The sequence below is a fragment of the Hypomesus nipponensis genome, chromosome 14, assembly GCF_054491055.1.
Source record: "Hypomesus nipponensis isolate SF chromosome 14, ASM5449105v1, whole genome shotgun sequence".
Classification (NCBI taxonomy): domain Eukaryota; kingdom Metazoa; phylum Chordata; class Actinopteri; order Osmeriformes; family Osmeridae; genus Hypomesus; species Hypomesus nipponensis.
Genome location: NC_140374.1, coordinates 12,510,001 through 12,531,844, shown reverse-complemented (window position 1 = coordinate 12,531,844; position 21,844 = coordinate 12,510,001). Strand labels below are relative to the sequence as shown.

Sequence of the window (21,844 nt, the reverse complement as noted above, 5' to 3'; positions counted from 1 at the left end):
TACCTTTGTCATGCTCCAAAATTGTGTTCAGCTAAGACAATAGTTTAGCTGTGCACTGGTGTGTGTACTTCCACGGGAATTACAAATAAGAAAGTTTGGAAGTTTCTCAAGGATATTGAAAATGGACCACGGTCGTAAATGCAGTGTTCCAGGCTGTACAGAAAAAACTGACACTTTTCATCGTCTTCCCAAGGAACCAAACACTCGATGGGCATGTTTGTCTATGAGATCCCTGTAAAGTTTGACACTCAATTATTTATTTGCTCAAACCTTTTCACCAAAGACAGTTTTGAAAAACTTTGCAACTTGACAATTTAAAGCAGAATTTGCTAAACCGCTGTTTGCTGAAAAGAGGTGCTGTTCCGACCGTATGCTCATCACAACTGCAAGCTGTAAATATGATTTTGTTGCTAACAGTTATTAGCAATGCTAACGTCTCCTGTATCTAGCATAGGTAGAATGTGTGATGATTTAGTTTATTGGCAATGGGGCTACCGTTATTTCGTATTCCTGACTGTGATTCTTTCTAATAAATAAGCTGTGTTCTCATGTAAATCTACAATTCACGATGCATGTTTGGCTATGTTGCATCGTTGCTCCGCAGCTTTGCTCCGCAGCTTTGCTCGTTGTAAACCAACCAATCAGCTCGCAGCTCATCTATATATTCATGAGCATACCATAAATGGGAGAAAACCTATTGTTTCATTCTAGGGCTATTTCACAGGGTTGCATTAGGGCGCATAGAACAGCACCCGGGCCATTTCCAACACAACCAATGTTACATACCCTATTCGGAGACCTTAAGGAACATCGTGAAATACCCTATAAAATCAGTCAATGACCCCTTTAAGATAACTGACAAACAATTGTTTAATTTAGTTACAGAATGAATACATCATGCTAAATTAACTGTCACTAAATACGATTACTGTATTAAAGCAGACTGGTAAGAAGGACATAATAGTTACACTGAGTAATTAGACTGCTTCTATGAATAAATAAGGTTCACATGACACATTTCCACTGTTTGTTTGCACTGCAGATCTACTTACGCCAGAGTCTGGAGGACTGAAGCCACACAAACTGCAAACCTCTGTCTTACACTGTGTGCAGGTATTATGGTTCGGTGGCTCCTTGGTGTTGATATTGAGTTCTGTGGTGTTACACACTGGACAGAGGGTTCTTGCCCCAGTAGAACCTGATTTTTGAGGTCCGGTTCTAGTGACTCCTTGTGATGGAGTTCCTGTCTGGGCCTGGCCAGCTGGGTGAGGAACAGGCCCTTTTGGACTTTGTGGCAGAGGCCCTGATTTGCCAGAAGCCTGTTGCTGTGGTGTAGTCCTTGGAGAACCTGGTTGTTGTGGTCCAGCCTGGGCACCAACCTTAGGGGACCCTTGCGACTGGGCACCAACCTTAGGGGACCCTTGTTTTTGGGGTCCTGTCTTAGGGGCCGCTTGCTGTTGTCCCTTAACAGTTTGTGATTGTGGCCCACCTTTTGGAGGAGGTTGTTGAGCTCCAACTTTGGGTGAGCCCTGTTGAGTCACTCCAGTTTTGGGAGGAGTGTGCTGCAGTCCTACTTCAACGGGTTTGGCAGCCTGTGTTCCAACCTTAGAAGGAGCTGGCTGTCCACTGGCTTTGTTACCTGGCAAACCAGCCTGTCCATTACCCTGCAACTGGTGCCCTCCCTGCTTCGGAGGTCCCTGGCCCTGTTTCTGAGGTTCATGAGGCTGTTTAGGGTTTTTCCCAGGGCCAGATACCTGCTGCTGCGCCCCTGGAGGCTTTCCAGCCTGCTGTGGGGGCGCTTTCTGTTTTTGATCCCCGTCATCCCCAAACAGGCCAAACTTGTTGACCGTGGAGGACACAGCACTGAGGGGGTTAGCCCCGCTCAAGAAGTTAGAGAACATGGCGGGGTCTTCCTCGTCCTCCTCGTCCTCCTCGTCCTCCTCGTCCTCCTCGTCCTCCTCGTCCTCCTCCTGGCTGGAGTCTACGATGCCGTCTGAGTCAGAGCAGGAGCTGTCGCCACTCTTTCCTCGCTGTCTTGCAGGGCCCTGAGGGGGGGCTGGGGCTGAGGCTGGGGAGAGGGCATCTACTGCCCCACTGCTGCTGCTGCTGCTGCTGCTCCCTGGGCTCTCCTCTGGCTCTGCATCTACATCAGCCTTCCTACTCAGGCAGGACGACGACAGGGTGCGATGGAGGAAAGGACAATGAGAGAGGGATGAGGAGAGGAGAGAGGGAACGTGAAAGAGAGGGAGAGAGAAAGATATATTAAGCTGCAAGTAAAAGAGCAATGAGCATTGTTACGCAGCTAATATCATCTGATTAGATATGCTGCCCTGGGCACGAAATGGAAAACAAATAAACACACCACACACTATATTGGAAAGTAATGAGAACAGAAAAAGCAGAATGCCACTAGCTAATAACTGTGAGGCGGATATGTCGCTTTCCTCCAACATGACACATTAGTCTCAGTCGATCTTGTACGCTCACACGCTGAATTGTGAACACAAATATTTATACATTACGGTTTTGTATCGTTAAACCACACTGTTGGTATTAAGTTGTAGAACAATGCCACTTGACTAGATTAACTGCTTTTATTATCCCTATGAACTAAATTCAACCACCATATTTGAGTAACTGCTACTCACTTTCCGGGATTTAGTAAATAGCCTACTCTAAATCAAAACAATATTGATCGTCGATGTATCAGTTTAAAACTATTACTATTCGCACACGTATGGTTGCCTCTATTCAAGAAGACAAATAATGATTCTATCTCGGTTTGATTTACTTCGTTTACACACATTATTTCAGCACCGTGGACAGCAGCACAGAGCTGCTCTATTGATTACGAGTTGTTATACTTCATCACACCAATAAACGGCATACTTTTTCAGTCATAAATTAAATACAAAACTAAACATAGAGCTAAAGAGCTAAAAGTCGTGTTCATTTTTTTCTGATTCTAAGCTTGATAAAACCACCACGAGTGCAATAGAATCCGTCAGAAATCACGTAAACCCGTTGACAAACTAAATATACTCACTGAAAATAGATATTGTAGCCTATTTGTGGTAGTTGTGAAACCAGTGTATGGTTTACAGTAGAAATCCCAGTCTATCTGGCGCTTAATGGATAAACCGCTGGCACATCCGGGCAGAATAAGTCAAGCATGAGAAGCGAACGTTGATATGGAATCACCTTTTATGACATTCACAAGGCATGAAAATAGCCTATGACTTGTCACAAATGTAACATGGAAGAGAAGTAAAATCTGTCTGTGAAAACCGACAGAAAATATTGGCTACATAATTTATCAAGATTGTCGAGGGTCAAGCAGCTGTGTATGGCTGTGAGGCTGCATTCCTTGCCTGGTCGTGATAAAGCGTCTGTCGGCGAAACAGACAAAATAGACTAGTACTTTAAACTACACAACGCAAACCATAGTGAAGGCAAGAAGAGAGATATGACGGTTAAAAACCGACAGGTGACCGTGGACCTATATGTTGAAACAATTATTTGTTGTTTCCATGCGCCCTTGCCACATTTAAATATAATTTACGTGCAACTCTGTAACCAAATGGGCTCAAACCACATATCTGCGGACACCGATACTGAGTCCCCGCTATCATAGATATTATAATCCTCTCGGATTTGTCCTCCGCCCGTATCCCTCCCTCTATCCGAGCATCCGACCCTTCCTGGTCAAAATGTCAAACAGATGTGCTAAATAAAGCTATTAAAATACACTTGCAAATTCTACCTTTTCGGTTGCTGCCATAGTAGAAATCTCTCCCCATTTCAAGCAACCCGTGTCCGGTATTCCCTGTCAGTCTCTGCGGTTTGATTGCAACGGGATGGAGGGCAAAGATCCGCGCGAGCCAACAGCATCCACTCCTCCTCTCTCACCACTGCGCAAGCGCCGCCACTTGACAAATGATCACGATGCATCACGCAGGAAAATTGAAATTAAAGAGACAAGGCGATTTATTCCCGTCCAGTCACGTGTTATTGTATCAATACACACCCAAATGTATCAGTCTATTTGTCTATTTTATCAAAAGTGAGATTTAACATCAGTACGCTGTGTAATATGTAACACCAGGTAATGCTCCTGCTTGTATAATGCTTTTGTAGACTGGTGATAAAATCTTGTAAAATTATCTGTTTCACTTGTGATTTATGCAGTATGATTTATTCACTGGTTCCACGAGGAGCAAGGTCACCAAAAAACAATGTTAGACAATGCCTAGAAATGGCCTTGACCTTCTCATCACCTTAACCTTGATGGTAAACAAGAATGCTCTTTCATTATTCACACACTATTTTGACTTCCTCATCTGCATTATTCCATCTTATCTCTCTCTATCTTCCTGAACAGACATGCCTGTGCTCACTTCGCGTCATCACAAGTCACTCCTCAAACTGCTGTGATCATTCATCTATCTTGCTTGTGAAAGAACTATCATTGGCCAATGTCTGACTAGCTCTCATATAAATCTTAGCGGCAGAGAGAGAGAGAGAGAGAGAGAGAGAGGGAGAGAGAAAGAGAGAGAGCGAGAGAATTGTATAGCACCAGTAAGATTATAACAAAATGTTGACTTAGTCGTGTGATGGAACTGTTTCAGGAGAGAAAGCTCGGGAAGAGATCAGCATCTGACTCGTCTCTCCATGTGACAGACCACTATCATCAGGCCTGACTAATCCATCCTGACAGCCCTGGCAGCTGGAGCGGGCGCACTCTCCCAGGTGTCTCTATGGTGTCTAGCATGGCTCCCACAAGCCTCCTCATCTCAGGATCCAGCCTATGGATGTACTCACTGGAGAGGCACTGACCCAGTAATAACACAGCCAGAAGACCCCAAAAGGCCCTTTTTAGGACTCTTCCCCTGGGCAAGGGAGCTCTGTACAGTAAGTGGGAGAAAGACACCAGTACATGGTAGTCTCCTTTATGACAAGAGCAGTAGGAAAAGAGCCCCCACAGGGCCACAGCGCTACAAATAGTCCAGCTTCAGCATGTCTGGAAGGTCCAGACTGCTTCCTCCTCCAAGGATCCAGCCAGGGTTGGCTTTGCTCCCAGTTCAGTTTTACCATCGTTGAGCAGATGTGATCTGAGGAGACAATCTGGGTAGGTGTCTCCTCTGTGTCTTCTGGATAAGAAAGACTCTCGCGCTCTCTCTCGCTGTCTCTCTCTCTCTCTCTCTCTCTCTCTCTCTCTCTCTCTCTCTCTCTGTCTCTCTCTCTCTCTCTGTCTCTCTCTCTCTCTCTCTCTCTCTCTCTCTCTCTCTCTCTCTCTCTCTCTCTCTCTCTCTCTCTCTCTCTCTCTCTGGTGGTATTACCGCAGAAAAGGGACTGTTTTTGGCTGAAATCAACCTAGCTCTGTCTTTACGTAACATCAAAAGGGCCACTTAGAAAACTCCTTGTTGTTTCAAACGCAGTTCAAACATTTTCCCTTCCATCCTACAGCATTAGCTGAACAGTGTCTGTGCGTTCTTTGAAAGGCATCCAAATGCCATCAAAACCGTTATCTCTGCTGCAGCGGCCTCGTGTCATGTTGACGGAGCATAAACGAGCAACATAAATGTCCGAATCACATGACATAGGACCACGCTGATGAGCAGGGAAGGGTAACAAGTGTGTCTCCGGCAGTGGGGATAGCAGCAGGATGTGGAGGCACAGTAAACAAATCTCCAGACGTAGCAGAGTGGAGCTGTGGGCAGGGAGTCCCAGCCACCAATGGAGTGTGAAGAGCAAACAGAGGTGCCGAGGGCCTGACCAGCCCTCGGCCTGATAGACCACTCATCTGCAGGGAGGAAGATCATAATTCACCACCACAGACTAAATCAGCAGGGAACAGGATTTATCAGGATTTCACAGGCACACACATACACACTCGCTCCTCGTTCGATGTGATGGGGTGTGTGTGGGAGGGGAGCGTTTGGTGAGTGGGCGCGAGGATACGATGCGTCATGTGTGATGTGAGACAAGCAGAATGCTGGGGTCTCTGTCCTGGGAGGAAGCGGATATGGCTTGCCTGGGCACACACATGCAGACACGCGCGCACGCCAGGACAACTGCCATCTGGGGAACAAGACAAAGGCTTTGTGCGAGACACACAAAGAAGAAACACTTTCCTTGGGATTCAAACCTAAATACCAAATGCCTTTGCACTCGTTGGGTCTAAATGTCACATTCCACTTCATCCACTATCCAAAGGCCACCTTACAGGTCCTCACATGTCAACATTTTGTGTGTGAACTCGTACTAGCTACTGAACAAAGCAGACATGAGTTATGCTGATACCTTAAACCTGCAACACTAGCTGTCACTCGTATGACTACCTTAGGATGGCTTTGAACACTCGCTCCTCCAATGTGTTTTACTATGTGCATTACTCTGCCCTGAAAGACAGCCAGAAGGATCCACGACAAACCTTGAGTTCAATTCCAGTCCTCCTTTGACTCTCTCCTGACTCCCCCTCATGACCTCCCCCCTGCTGCCATTTTACAGATGCCACACACTGTGTAGAGACACGAGGCCATGTCCCCTGTGACAAGCCGCCACAACGCTGCTTCAAGACAATCCTCTCACGAGCCGTGGCCCGCTGCTCACTCAGGCACACACGAGACATTAGTAGACCGCATTTGTATTCCTCCAGCACTGTTCACTCCATCCACCCCCTCCTTTTCCTGACTCTGTCTCCTTCTCTCTCCATCTCTCTCCGTAAACCCTGACGAACTACTGTGTCCTCAGATGTAGGCTTTGGAGCACGCTCTCTACATTTTAATTAAACCAGTATGCCGAGGATAAAGCTATCTTTTACCGGCGGCATTACCTGCAACTTCAAGCTACCAAAACACGACTCGGAGCAACAGTACACCTGAATCCTCACTCTGAAACAGAGACACTCAACAACACAGGGTAAAGTTCCAGAGAAAGGCGTGGGACATAGATGAGGCACCCACCTCTGGTGCTTGCTCTTCAGGAAGGCAAAGCAGTTGGTGCCCGGCATGTTGGTCCCTGTGTTGGAGCGGAGGTGAGCTGTGGCCTTCATTCAGGTGTGCTGCTGTCCTTTCTGGGTCTTTAGGTCTCTGTGTCTCAAAGCTGCACAGGGTCAGTGTGTAATCTATACAGTAACCTGATCACACACACTTTGCCAGCGTCATTAAATTTACATATCTGCCCGAGGAGGGGAAAATATGGACCCACATTTGGATTGTGGAGATGAACAGGCTCACGGGGCAAGAGGCAAAAGGGTTGCAAAGGACACTTACATATTTTGGCCTTTTAAATCCATAAAAAATGGATTATGTATTACTGTACAAATATATAGGATATAGGATATGTAAAAGGATATATGCAAACCCAGTATGCATATATACAGTATATATATATACAGTATATATATATATATATATATATATATATATATATATATATATATATATATATATATATATATATTAAGCTATTACAATTAATGGAAACTAACCACACATTTGTACCTGGCTGGGGTAAAGTATGGGAACATTTTATATATTTTTAAATGTTTACTCCAGATCAAAATCATCTACTGCAGGATACAAAGTCTGAAAAAAGCAGGAGACATTCAGTGAGACAGGCGTTGGTGCTGTGTTAAAACAGCAGGGCCAGGGAGGAGGAAGTCAGGATGATAGCACACAGCAAACCTTTATCTTTCATTTTTTGTTATTTACACCTACTGTACACGTACACACACAGAGACACTTTTATTTATCCATGGTTGATTGGGGTGAAAATGTTCTACTGAGAAAATGAGGGAAAGCCAATGACTCTCAGGTTGAAAATCACATTTTTATTAGAGTTAATATTGAAAATGGGTCCCACAGATCAGAACACCATACAAGCGATGTATACAGTAAACATGTTATGTATTATAGATCTGATATGTCGTAATGAGTGTCCCTTCCTTGTCATGCCTTGCCCCTAGGGGTTTCCTTACACATATTCTTATATTGTTGGCATTCCTCCTCCTCCACACCAGGGACGGTCGTCTCATATGTCACCCCAAACGTCTGTTATCCTGACCAGTGACCAATGCTAGCTGTGGCTTGGTACTAAAAATAAACTTAAAGGAGCAGTATCCTAGAAGGCCTGATCACAGGGTAGTCATCAGCTTAACTACCCTGGTTTTCTAGCCCAGAGTATCTTGTCTGACAAAATAGCCTCACAGGGAAATTGGTTTGTTGACAATGTAGGCTAGCTTTTAACAGCCCTTTAAAATGCATTTAATAATGCCACCATATCTCTTCCTACCACTTTCTCTTATCCTCCTCCCCCTGCCTCCCCCTGCCTCCTCTGTCCTCCCCAGCTTCATCTCTCTTTTCAAGGATGAATCCTGGGATAATGCGGTTCACGCCCCCTAATCTCCTCCAGCCTACATGAGCGAATCAGGAGCTGGCAGGAAATCGGTGTTGATCTCTGGTCAGGCAGGCGTAGTAGTAGAGGAGAAGAGAAGAAGAAAAGAAAGAAAGAAAGAAAAAAAACAACCGTTACATTGGTGAGCAAGGGCTACTACAGATGCGAGGAGGAGGGATGGGGGAGGAGAGAAGAGAGGAGGACGTGTTGGCAACTGATAATGACATGTGCTAAGGAGGAGAGAGGAGGAGGAGGACTGAAATGTGACTACACAGTTCGACTAATTTGACCACAGCTGGCGCTGTGCCAGTCGAAATCGTTCCAATCAGCAGTTACGGTGGAAGAAAAAAGAACGACAGTATTCTACAGAATACTCCAGTATACCGTCGACCTCACAGCACCCACAATAATGAACACGCTAACTGTTCATTCTGGCCCATTGATCCCAATAATAGCTCGGTCCATTAAAGATTCACAGTCGTGTTTCTGCAGGTTTAATGAACACTCTCTGGTGCTTCGTCAGTGTGTTTGCTGTGGCTGGTGCAGAGAGCTGTTCCCTGTGGCCGAGCGTGCTCCTCAGCAGCTGTGGGTCAGATGGACGGGAGGAGGCTGCAGTGAGAAGTGCTGTGGTGTGGTGGGGAGGTCTAGACACCAGGCTGTTTATAATTGAACAGGTGTAAAAGAAGACGGGGGTTTGAGAGTATCCCGGTCGGTCGGCCTGTCAGTGTACAATATCAGTGGGTGAGATGTTGGATTGAATCAAGTTCATGATGTGGGACTGGATGTACTTTCTCCTTGAACATTCAGGTCAACAAGAGGAAGAGTGTGTGCGTGTGTGTGTGTGTGTATGTGTGTGTGTGTGTGTGTGTGTGAGAGAGAGTGTGTGTGTGCATGGGACATTATGTGTCATTTGAGCATTATTCTTTTCAAATGATCCTATCATATGACTAAGAATACACATTCATAATAGAATGATTGTGAGTTTCCATATGATCACGTCCACGGCTGTAGTCTGAGGAGGTACTCATGAGTGTGTGTGTGCTGTAGGTGCAGGAGTGTGTGGATGTGTGTAAGCATGTCTCCGTGAGTGTGTGCGTCTGTACCAGTCCAATTATGATGTAAGTAGGGGGCATGGAGTGAAGAACGGCATCGCTTTCTGGTGTGGCTTTCAGCTTGGAGTTTTAATATCATAGTCATTAGCACCTGCTCACTGTGGGGCAGTACTTCTCTCTCTTTTTCTCTTTCTCTCTCTCTCTCTCTCTCTCTCTCTCTCTCTCTCTCTCTCTCTCTCTCTCTCTCTCTCTCTCTCTCTCTCTCTCTCTCTCTCTCACTCTCTCCCTCTCTCTCTGTCTCGTTAGCTTGAGTGTGTGTGTGTGTGTGTGTGTGTCTATATGCACATCAGGGTGTGCGTGTGCGTGTACAGTATGAACATACTGTACTCTTCCTGTTTAGGAAGAGGATCAATTCTCTCATTCTCTCATCAAATATTCACCAGCAGCCACAGCCTCCCAGCTGCCACTGCTGCAGCAGCTCTTTCTCTTACACACACAAACACACCCTCAGAGAGGGAGAGAGACACCCAACAGGATCTCTATTTTAGAACCCTAACACACCTGCAGCTTTAAGGTAAGCTTATACAAATGAAAAAACAATCCACAATGCCACTCCACATTGTTCCGATTGAAACCGTAAACCAGCCCTCTTATGCGCACCGACACCAGAGCAGTGGAGGGAACTGCATGTGAATTATCCGATCATTATTCGGGCCCTCAGCATTCAACGCATGCCTTATATAGACTGCTCCCTGTGGGGTTGTCACGACATTTATGATTTCCAGGGATGTATCACTTACAGTCTGCCTCAGGGCACAGGGAGCTGCTAGCATTCCTGTTTCACAGTCCTGAATCTCCATTCTATCGGTCGTAAACCAAGAGAGGCACCACGTGAACCTCCAGCCTGTTGCCATGTTTTCATCCCTGGACGATGGTTTTGCACCGTCACTGCACCCGAAGCTTTCGGCGAGTCCGCGTAGAGGGCGTTGCATTTGTTGTGCTTTACAACCCTGACCAGCTGTTGGGCATGTACGGTGCAAAGGTCACAGTGATGTAATGAGGAAGATAGAGGGCTGTGGAGACGGATTAGGACCGAGAACAGCTCTCACGGGGATGGAAACACCATGATTACACATAGATTAACCACATGGCTCCCACAACCACCCCCCTCACTCCGTCAAATGCACACACGCACACACTCACACACACACACACACACACATCCTCACAGGAACACATCATTCACAAAGGCTTGCACGTGGACAGACTAGTAATGAGACTCTCTAAATTAGAAGTACTTTATTACTTACTGTGTATTCAGGTCTCCGTAATGAGTGTACTTCCTCATTCCAGATGATGTATAAGTGGGTAAGGCCATCCCTAAATATGTGCGTGTGTGTGAGGATGTGATTCATCTGTGCTTTTGTTGTTCTTCTACACGAGGCATCACTAGTCTCAGGCAGAGGCAGAGGCTCGGGGGGAGGCTGGGAGGCTGGGAGGCTGGGGCTGGGGCTGGACAAAGGGTGTGAGGTAATTTAACGTGGAGGGTCCCCTGAGGAGAAAGCCACACTAGCACCCCCACGTCTATCTCTCCCTGGCTTGAGTCACTCTCACTCTCTCTCTCTCTCTCTCTCTCTCTCTCTCTCTCTCTCTCTCTCTCTCTCTCTCTCTCTCTCTCTCTCTCTCTCTCTCTCTCTCTCTCTCTCTCTCTCACTTTTTGGCTTGTTCTCTTTGTTCTTTCACTCTCCCCCTGCTTTACGCTTTCCCTTTCAAATGGCTGCCATCAATGGGAATGAGTCAGAAGATCGACACAAACCTGTCTCTTGCTCGTTCTCTCATTCTTCTCTCCACCACCGTCTCTCTCAGGAGTCGTGAGGCGTGTGTGTGAGGGGGGGGAGACGTCAGCTCCCCCGATGAATAGTGGCTCATTCTTGCGTCCCCCGTGACACCCACCTCAAGCACTTTCGCCCCCCTCCTACCACACACACAAAAACACAAGGCACAATGACGCAGAGCAAATGACTGACTAATGCATCACATATTCTCTCATTCTCTCTCTCTCTCTCTCTCTCTCTCTCTCTCTCTCTCTCTCTCTCTCTCTCTCTCTCTCTCTCTCTCTATGTATCTCTCTCTCTCTTTCTATCTCTGTCTCTCTCTCTCTCACACACACACACACACACACACACACAAAGACTGAGGTCGTGATGACCTCTGAGGCACGGGGGTCACGTTGGTTTGATGGGACCGCTCGGGGAAATACTGCGCCACGGTGACAGCTGTCTCTCCCAGATATCCCCCTGCATGTTTACACAGTGTGTTTAGACTGCAGCGTGTTGGTTCACTGTGAATGTTTCTGACCGGGTCTGTGCAGCATCTATTTATCGTGTGTGTGTGTGTGTGTTTGTTTGCAAACGTGCGTGTGCGTCGGGCGTGTACGTGCTCAGTAGGATCCGCGCCCGGTAACCCGAGTGTCCGCAGTGATAGGATGTGAAAGTCCCTGTCCCCTTGCTGACAAGACGTGTCCCCTGTCCCCATCCGTACCTCGGAGTTGGGCCTTCACCTTCGTTTATCGTCCCCACACTTTGATTACATCCGTCAACATGAGAGGAAGTGGCTGCTCTCTCCTCTCTCAGTTTCCCTCGTTCGACACTTCGCTCTCCCTCTGTCCCGCCATTGCAGCCAAGCCAGCAACAAAGGAAGAACATACTCAATGCAAGAAACCAACGGCTCAAAAGACCGCCGAGCAACCAATCTGAGATGAAGCCGAAATAGACATATGTACATGCATATGCATGTGCACATATGTACGTACATAGGCGTGATGTGAACGTACCCCACCCTCATCCACCGCGCCTGATTGATGCTTGTGAGGAATGTGATATAGCATTGGGGAGCGGGGGGGGGGGGGGGGGGAGAGGGGTTGAGGCTATTTACCAGAATCAAAACAGCTATTTATTTCTCGAAGTCTTTCATCTATTGTTTGAGGGCTCAGATGGAAGGAGGCACAGCGAGTGAGGGGGATGAAGGTATCAAACGTGGCGCCGCCAGGTTGGGTTCCAACTCTGTGTGAGGTGAAACTGCCGCAGTATAGATAAGACAAACACGCCGCTATCTCCGCTTGCTGTTGGCTTTCATCTACAAGTCACAAACGCACGCGTCCACACAACTACACACACACGCACGCACGCAGATGAGAAACAGTGGGGCAGGGATACGTTCTGGCTCCAGTCGAGGACATAACCTGACAGCAACTCTGATACATGGTACTGCAGAGCTGCGTAGAGACACGCTTACACGTTACCGGTTATTATTCTGTTGAGGATCATTGACCACTTATGATTTCGTCTTCCATTGCGTCATAACCCGCCTTCCCCCTCTCTCACGCACACTCTCTCACACTCTTGCTCTATCTCTCTCGCTCATGAACACACACAGAGACACATGAGCGCATCCAGTTTTACATGCAATAAAGTGTTTTGGTGCATTGGCCACAGATGGAAACAGATTGGTGGTGCTGATGGAAAGACTCCAAGCGAAGACAAAGCTCTGGAACAGAGCAGAAGGAAACTAAATACAGAAAAACAGAAGAAAACTGAGCAGAGAAGATCCAAAAGATTTCCTCCTAGCTCCAAATGCTACCCTTTCTCTTCAAACACTCACTGTGCTGTACCATGTTTGTTCAACATGTTGTCGCCCATGTTCAAATGAAAGCGAGAAACACTGTCTCCTCTGTCTCATTCTTAGTGTGGCTGGTGAACCAGAAGGGGGATCGGCAGCCATTTTGTACGAGCAAGTCAGCCACTTGTTGGAGGCGGCTGCGTCAGTGAGGTTCCACCAGCACATCACCAGCACCGCTTCCACGGCCGGGCTCATAGCGGCACACACGAAGGAAGGAATGTGTTCAGTTGGGGATTGAAGGGGGTTCAAAGCTAGTTGCCATGGCAGCCAGTGGATTGGAATCAGAGGTGTGAATTCCACTCTCAGATGCCTCCATATCCCCACAGGCGCAGGTAGGTCCAACTGTAGATTTGGTATCAGCTCGACACTGTGTCATTCACCAGCATTTTAGAGAAGCCATGCATTGTTAGTGATTATGCGGATCTATTGAGGATTATTTTATATTTTAGGATATAAGGCTGCCTGTTTGTTTCATTACCTCTTGAAATGAGGTTCAGCTGTATGTGAGTGTGTGTGTGTGTGTGTGTTTGTGTGAGTATGTGTAAATGAAAAAGAGACTGTCAAATGGACTAATAGAAAAAGTGTTCAGTCCAGTGTGTGTGTTTGTGTGTGCGTGTATTTGTTGGCGTGTGTGTATTTGTTTGTGTGTGCGTGTGTGTGTGTCGTTCTCAACATTATTGATGTCTGAATCCTAGAGGTGAGACCAGGGAGAGACAATTCATCTTTTTAATGACAGGTATTTGCAAGAGGCGAGGAGACAAAAGTTCCACTGTTGACTATCCCAGAGGGAGGACTACCAACTGGGGTTAGTAGTTCAGGGTTCTCAGCAGTGCTTAACGTTCTCCCCAAAATAACTATACATAATACACCTGGGGAACATTTGAAGTGGGTCAGAACGGAACCACTAAACATGCTACATAGGACAATAAAAAGAACGACTTCAAACGAAAAAGATAACAAATGGGCTCCGGCAAATATAACACCCGTAGCCATGCGAGACTGAATTTAAAATGATGTATTTTGCTTCCTTGTCCGATTGGGATGCTGTTGTCTTCCTTTAATATTCATGAGGCTGACTCCACGTTCTAGCCAATGACACGCTCGGTTGGGCTTCGAAGCGTTCCCTCCTTCTTTCCCAGAGAAATGTGGTGCCTTAGATTGGTGTCAAGGAAGGTAATTATGAACTCCATCTGCGGCATCATTAGAGAGAGACAGAGAGAGAGAGAGAGAGAGAGAGAGAGAGAGAGAGAGAGAGAGAGAGAGAGCGAGAGAGAGGGAGAGAGAGAGAAAGCCAGAGAGAGAAAGATGAGACACACAGAGAGAGATACGGAGGGCGACTGAGGGAGAGAAAGAGAGAGCAGGGTAGGTTCAAACAGGAGTACTAACCAGCCGCCTCTGTCACACGATGAAGGCTGAATATAGAGGTGATACATGTACTAGACTGATACACACCGTCTGCCCTGCATACAGAGCCCCTGAAGGTGGCACTTTAATAGGACATACACTACAGCCAGCACATTTATAAAACCACACATGCTGTGATTGATACAGTTCAGACATTTTTACGTAGAATATCAACAATTTCTGTCTACTGGACTTTTCAAGTGCCGTCAGTGGACATGGGACTTCAAATAGGTTAGTCGTTTGCCAACGTTTGCCACAAGTGGACCACAACCACACGCAATGCAGTTTTGAAGTGGTACTGTTGCTGTAATGTGAGGTCTGGCTCATTTAGGCTTTTGTACACATCATTACCTTGCAGATTTTCTAACATGACACAATGTATTTACTTTGCAAACATAGGCATTCTACAGTATGACTATCTATTCTACTGTACCAATTTACAATATGGATCCAGCTATGAGAGAAAGAGAAACAGTGTCACAGTTCCAGTTTTAATAGTTGAAATCTAAAACGTTACCAAACACAAGTCAGAAACCTATTACTGAGAAATAATTTAGCTAGTTGCACAGAGGAGAAATGACCACTACCTGTTAACATCTAAGATTCAGGACGTGATTCTCAAGCCTACTCAGTTTTATCTTTGTTCTAAATTGAACAGGTGTCTGTTGGAGTGTCCTGTATGTGTATGTGTGTTCGTGTGCGCGTGTGTGTGTGTGTGTGTGTTTGTAGTCTGGGGGAGCTGAGGCCTGTTCTGTCTCTCCAGGTCAGAGTCAATGTCGTTCTCCCACAGTTCATCTCCTCCACGCGCTGAAGGTCAGGTCTTCTACTGAGAGCTAGCACCAGGGGACAGGTCTGCCGAGGAGGGGGACTGTTACAGCTCCGAACGCAGCCAGGTAGGAAACCCTGTTCCTGTGCGTCAGCGAGAAGGGTTGCGTGTGTGTGTTCTTGGGCGTGTCTGCTCCGTTTGAAGAGGCAGCCGCAGACCTGTCAGTCGCTGCTAACCCTGAGTGAGTGTGACCTATAGTGTGTGGCGTGCCGTCCCTCTGCTCTCTCCTCTCCCCCTCAGGTGTCCAGGGTGTGTCGGGGGGCTCTGTGAGATGGCTCCCCCCTGGCCCGGGCCTTTTTCTCCCCCCCGGGGAGGCGTAGCGCCGCTTGGCCTGCGGAGCCTTGCTCTTGCGCCGCTTCTTGTCAGAGCACCACACCCTCTCGCAGTACTCCTCCACCCGCTGGGCGTCTCCATAGCCGATGAGCTGGAGGAACTCCTTGTACCACAGCCTGGAGTGAGGGCCCGGGCCTGGGGCGGGAAGGGGCCCCGGGACCCTGGAGCCGGGGCTCTCGCCCGGGCCGGCCGGGGAGGGCTGACAGGGGGTCTCCCCGGCGTCTCCTCCTCCCTCCTCCGCCTCCCTTGCCGGGCCGTCCCCGTGCAGCACGGCCCCCACCCTCTCGCCCGGCAGCACGCGGAGGGCGACGCGCAGCAGCGTGTGCACGTAGCCATGTTCCACCGTCTGGCACACGTACTCGCCGGCGTCCGAGGCCCGCACGCGCAGGAAGAGCAGGCCGCGGGACGTGGCGACGACGCGCTCGTCGGGTCGGACCTGGGCGGGAGGGGGGGGGGGGGGTTATGTGGAGGAATCACAGCACGCCTTATTGGATCTCTGTTTTCCACCCGGGAGGCGTTCTACTTTGCGGGGGTATCGGTGTGTCCATGACTGTGTGTGTGTCTCCGTCTAGCTTGTCTGTATGTATGTCTGTACATTCACGTGTGTGTGCGCGTGTGTTTCACCTCCTCTCTGTCCGGTCCTCTCTGTATGAACCACAGTACTCTGGCCTGCAGTGAGCGGGGTGTACACTCCAGCAGAGTACTGTTACTCTCCACCCCAAACACCAGCCTCTCCTGGGCCTTCTGCCACTGCTCCTCTACACGCACACACACACACACACACACACACACACAGGGACGACACGACAGGTCAAGAGGGGATGTACTGTCACGTGACCGTCACTCCTCTCCCATGTTGTACTGTCACATTTGAACACACAGAGCCGAAGAGGGAGTTCATTTCGTGCCAGCGTGTCTCCCAATGTGCAGCGAGACACACGGTCTTCTCCCGCGCAGACATTTATCTCCTCAGCCAAAGGCCATAGTTCAGGGTCAGGTCACATCCTATCATCCTCACTCCAGTCCACAAAGATGGTCATTATCCCCCAAAAAAATCACTATCCCATTAACTTTCACGTTGCCTTTAAGGGATCGGAGTTCGGAGTGACAGCCATAGATTTAGGCACACACACCAACAAATTCACACACACACACACAGCCACACACACACACCCAAACAGCCACAGACACACACACACACACACTAACCATCAATCTGAAGCCCATTGCACAGCTGGACCGCGTTGCCATGGCGAACATCCTGGCGCCTGAATCGTCTGCTGAGATTGAGAGGGGGCAGGGAGAGACAGACGGAATCAGAGATAGGAGGCAAGACAGGGCAGGGGGGGGGGGCGGGGGGGGGGGGCGACAAGAAAGAGACAAACGAAGAAAGGGAACAAAATATGAATACTGATTGGCATTACATAACATATCTGTCCGCCATGTCTCTCCCGGTGTGCCTGGGATGTGTTTGTGATGGTGGAGGAGTGGAGGGACTGTTAGAGAGTTCAAGGCGTCGGAGAGAGCAACGGAGGTTTGAGAGAGGTGCTAGGAAACGTGTTAAATATGTCACGCGCCTATACAAGGAACATGCGATGGCCCATGAATAATGCACAATTCAGTGTGTGTTTGTGTGACTGTTTGTGCTTGTGAGTACGTGCGAGTGAGTGTGTGTGTGTGTGTGTGTGAGGTGAGCGTGTGAGTTTGAGTGTGTTTGCGAATGTGTGGGTGTGAGAGCGCGTGAGCAAATGTGTGAGCGTGCGAGTGTGTGTGTGTGTGTGTGTGTGATTGAGTGCATGTGTGTGCGTGTTACCTCTTGGTATAGACTCCAGCAGGGTAGTATCTGGTGCAGGTGAGACCATCCCAGGCACAGTAGGGATCTCGCGCCAAGCAGCAGTCAGCACACTCTGACCCATACAGGTCACACTGATGCAGCTTCACCTGGGCCACACCCACCTCGGAGCCCACGTACAGCTGTTGCTGTGGATACCACATCATCCCTACCATTAGTAAACGTGCTCCTTCATTTACTATAACGAGTGTCACAACATTGTCATTGACATGTGGGCAACTTTGAGCACCATGGTGTCACCTTGTGGCTAAACACGAGTACTGCAGTTTTACGCGTTCATCTATCCATCCATCTATTCGTCATTCATTCAACCATTCATTTTTGTTCGTTCTGTCTTCATCCAGTTTTGAAAATGGCCTTACCCGTTTGGCTGATATTATCATCTCCGTTATAGGCACGGGAACCTGCGGCAAAAAAACACAACAACAGCAACAACCACACACGTGAGCTCCAGAATTCACATTTCATCGGAAGCGTCGACGTTCAGGTTCAGAAAATCCCATTTCTACACCACTGCACCGCATCCGTCAAGCGGCGCTGTCACCGCTGACACCAGCAGAGGGGCTCAGGTGTGGTGCGCGTGGCGGAGGTGTCACCTTGAACACCTGCAGCTCCTCCAGCAGCACCTCCTCCACGCTGTCCGTGTCAGAGTTGTAGATGGGGATCACTTTCAGCACCACAGAGTCTCCTGAGGGGGGGGGAGGGGGGGGACAAAAAGGGAAAGGGGGGGAGGGGGAGAGAAAGCAGCCGTCTCAGCACTACAAGCGGTCATCCCGTCCGGTCAAAGGACGGTTATGAGCGAAGCTTACGCTACGCTATTGTGTATTGACAAGGGGTTTCCGCCCTCTGTCCGTACCACGCCCCTCGGCCCATACCCCGCCCCTCTGTCCGTGCCCCGCCCCTCTGTCCGTACCCCGCCCTCTGTCCGTGCCCCGCCCCTCTGTCCGTACCACGCCCCTCTGTCCGTGCCCCGCACCTCTGTCCGTACCCCGCCCCTCTGTCCGTGCCCCGCCCCTCTGTCCGTGCCCCGCCCCTCTGTCCGTACCCCTCCCCTCTGTCCGTACCTGTGCCGATGTAGAGCACATGGTAGTGCCCGTCCTGGGCCTGCACCCGGTCCACAGCGATCTGGGTCAGCCTCCTCCCCCCCGCCTCCGTCTGCAGCAGAACCGGCCTGCGATGGAGCGGGAAAACCGGCCGGTACATCACGGGGTGGGAGCGCACGAAACGTAGAACCTCATCGGGGAACTCCTTGGAAGAGGAGAACCCTCCTCCGTTCACCTTGCTGGCACACTGCAGAGAGGGAAAGAACAGGCGGGGGAGGGAGGGAGTGAGTGAGTGAAAAAAAAAGAAAAAAAAGAGATGAACATGCCAGATAGAGGTTACTGTTCGCCTCGTGTGTAAAACAACAAAGCAACAAAGCAGCAGAGGAGAGACCCCGTTCTGGGGGTCCCGCGCCTCGGCCCTCGTCCCCAGGTGACCTGCTGAGGGCTGCTGCGGCAGCTCTGACAATTCCCCCAGGCTGTTCACAGAGCGTCCGACACTCCCCGTCTCAAAGGGCAAACACCGCCACCGACAGACCCAGACCCCGGGCCTCGGCCCGGATGTAAAAACAACCGACCTCACGACTCTGTTCGTGTCGGGTTTCGCCGAAAGCTTCCGACAGGGTCAGGAAGGCCGTCTGGTGGTGGATGTAGCCGGGCTGGATAGTGTAGCAGGGGTGTGGGGGGCTGTGGGACTCACAGATCCTGGGCGGGGGTAGGGGACCCGGTCCTCGTAGGGGGTCCAGTGGTGCTCGGGTCTCTCCCGGTGGGCAAACGGGCCGTTGAACGCTGCCCTGATGTCATCCATGTGGTACAAACACACGGCGTAGCCCTTAAACACAGCACTGAGAGAGAGAGACAGCGGGTTGTGGATGGAAAAGAAGAGATGGAGACCGAAGCGATTGAATCTGTTCCTAAACCTGTTCATCACCACAGCCAGAGCTCCCTCACCTGGTGGTGCTGAAAAGGCCAAAGATCTCCGGATTCTTCTTATCTTTGGTCTCCAACACAAACACATCCTCTGGAGAGTAAAAAAAAGACCATCATCAAATGACTTTCCTGCAACAAAATCCTTGTTTGTGCTGACTTGTCAGTGTATAAAAAAACAAAACAAGACACATGTCCCCAAGACCTGTCTGTGTCACCAACAAACATAGTCACACACACACACACACGGTGCCTCACCCAGCTCGTCGAAGTGTGTGTCGATGCCATTAGGCCCCGCCACGGAGCAGAGGAGGCGGGTCTTGAGGAAGGAGCTCCATCGATTCACCAGCATCCTTTGACCCCCCTGGTCATTCTGGCAGAGAGAAAGAGAGAGAGAGAGAGAAAGAGAGAGAGAGAGAGAGAGAGAGAGAGAGAGAGAGAAAGAGAGAGAGGTCATGGGGGGCCTACGTGACAGATTTAAAGAACCTATCAAGTCGTTTGAAATGAACGAAGGGGCAGCGTCGCACGTGCTGTGTGGTCTCACCGCGCACACTCTACCAACGCGGGTGTACACAGCCTTGTTGACTCCCTCTGCATTCATCCCCCGTTCGGTGAAGAAGAAATACACCTTATCGTCATCCCGATCGTCGTTGTCGGGGATTACAGCCGAACCTACGAACCTCGGCTCTGTGGAAGAAGGAAGCCTTGGAGATCAGCTCGGTAAAGCAGAAACAGAGTGCTGCGAATGTGCCCTGCAACGTGCCCATCCCGCGGTGCCTGTGTTCGCTGACCGTTGAGCTGCTGCCGGTCGTCCCTCTCCGTGCGCGTGTAGCTCTGGTTGTTGAGGCGACACAAAGCCCCGTCGTTCTCCCAGTAGTCTGTGTACAGGCCCATGTACAGCTCCCCATCTGCAACAGCAATCGTCACCTCAGAACCCCCGGTTGCTTCAGGTTCACACAAGCCTGGCTGCCAGCCCAACTTCTCCCCGCCCACAAACAAATTTGGTCGGGAAGTTGGGTCTGGAGGGTCTCATATTGGGGAACAACTACAGAAAACCAGGATCTGGGCGTACCAATGAAATTGCCAGGGCAGGCTTTATACGATGATGGACAGATGATCAACAGTAACGTAATAACCCACGTCACAAAAGAGCTTAAGTTGAATTTGTTTTAAACAAACAACACATTACGTTGCTCTGATTGGTTGTAGGTCTATCCAATTGAGCGAAGAGGCATTTGTTTTCCAGGCTCGTTTGAAACACGCCCCGTAGTCAAAGCCCAACGGAGAGTTCTCAGACTCATATTCTGACTAGAATTGAGTATGACAACGTCAGGCTAGGTTCACACAGGTTCCTGTGTTTCACAGGTGTTGCCACTCGGTGGCAGTATCGTTCCAAGTGCGCGTCAGCCTCGAGTCGTGGTAAAACGTGCAGTCGCAGAGGCTTTTAGCAGACCCTGGGGTTAGGGTTAGCTACTCAAATTACGAGGCAGAAGCAGTCTGTACATGGGTCGAGCTGTTCGCCCCCATGTAAGAGTATGTCGAGAACAAAGCAGAGATGGGAGAGGACGTTTTCTACGGAGAGAAAGAGCCAGAAGCAGAGAGACTGACGAGAAGGGAAGGGGAGTTGTGAGCGTGGCTGCTTACTGGAAAAGGTGGAGATGCACGGGCTGTTGGGGTCATACGGACAACGTCCTCTTCCACTCTCGACGCTGCTGTCCTCCAGACCAAACTGCCTGTCCTGAGGGCCGAGCACAGTCAGAACAGGGAAAACCCAAACATGCACTGTGAGCATGCACACACCATATACACACACACACACACACACAAGTAGACAGAGCACATACACACACACGGATCCACGCACGCACACAAATCCCCAGACACACACACTTGAACACACACGGCACACAGACACACGGACTTGAGCGCACAACTCCACTCAGGGTTCAAATCCTTGAACATGAGCTCTAACAGCATCCAGACTCTCACCCCAGGCGGTGATATAAGGTCTAAGAGAGAAAACGATGGAGGGAGGAAGGAAGTGAGGATGATAAATGAGATTGAGAGTGCAAGATGGATGAGACAAGGAGTGATGGATGACCAAATGAAGGAGTGTTGTTCTAATGTGCACAGCCACCTCTCTCCAGCTCCTGTAGAGGAAGAAACTCACAGACTTTACCGGTTTCATCTGACCATTCAGCACAGCAGGTAAAACCCCAGCCCCCCCCCCCCCACACACACACACACACTCACTACACACACACACAGGCACGCTAACACACAGACGATTTGAGGCCAGATTTGAGTGTTAGTGACTGCCACCAGAAGAGGCATG

General features: G+C 49.3%; 2 protein-coding genes across 2 annotated transcripts in view; both read right to left on the bottom strand.

Moving 5' to 3' along the window:
• pclob (piccolo presynaptic cytomatrix protein b) overlaps positions 1-1,901 on the bottom strand; it is a 59,666-nt gene extending 57,765 nt beyond the window's left edge. Inside the window, 1 exon segment of the mRNA XM_084671825.1 lies at positions 1,053-1,901. Coding sequence (XP_084527951.1) covers positions 1,053-1,901 — 849 coding nt within the window.
• A 13,562-nt stretch (positions 1,902-15,463) lies between these two features.
• sema3e (sema domain, immunoglobulin domain (Ig), short basic domain, secreted, (semaphorin) 3E) overlaps positions 15,464-21,844 on the bottom strand; it is a 20,314-nt gene continuing 13,933 nt past the window's right edge. Inside the window, 14 exon segments of the mRNA XM_084672965.1 lie at positions 15,464-15,662; positions 15,665-16,126; positions 16,315-16,448; positions 16,900-16,970; positions 17,504-17,670; positions 17,905-17,946; positions 18,139-18,230; positions 18,607-18,832; positions 19,283-19,427; positions 19,534-19,603; positions 19,768-19,882; positions 20,054-20,196; positions 20,301-20,417; positions 21,154-21,247. Coding sequence (XP_084529091.1) covers positions 15,594-15,662; positions 15,665-16,126; positions 16,315-16,448; positions 16,900-16,970; positions 17,504-17,670; positions 17,905-17,946; positions 18,139-18,230; positions 18,607-18,832; positions 19,283-19,427; positions 19,534-19,603; positions 19,768-19,882; positions 20,054-20,196; positions 20,301-20,417; positions 21,154-21,247 — 1,947 coding nt within the window. The 3' untranslated portion in view covers positions 15,464-15,593.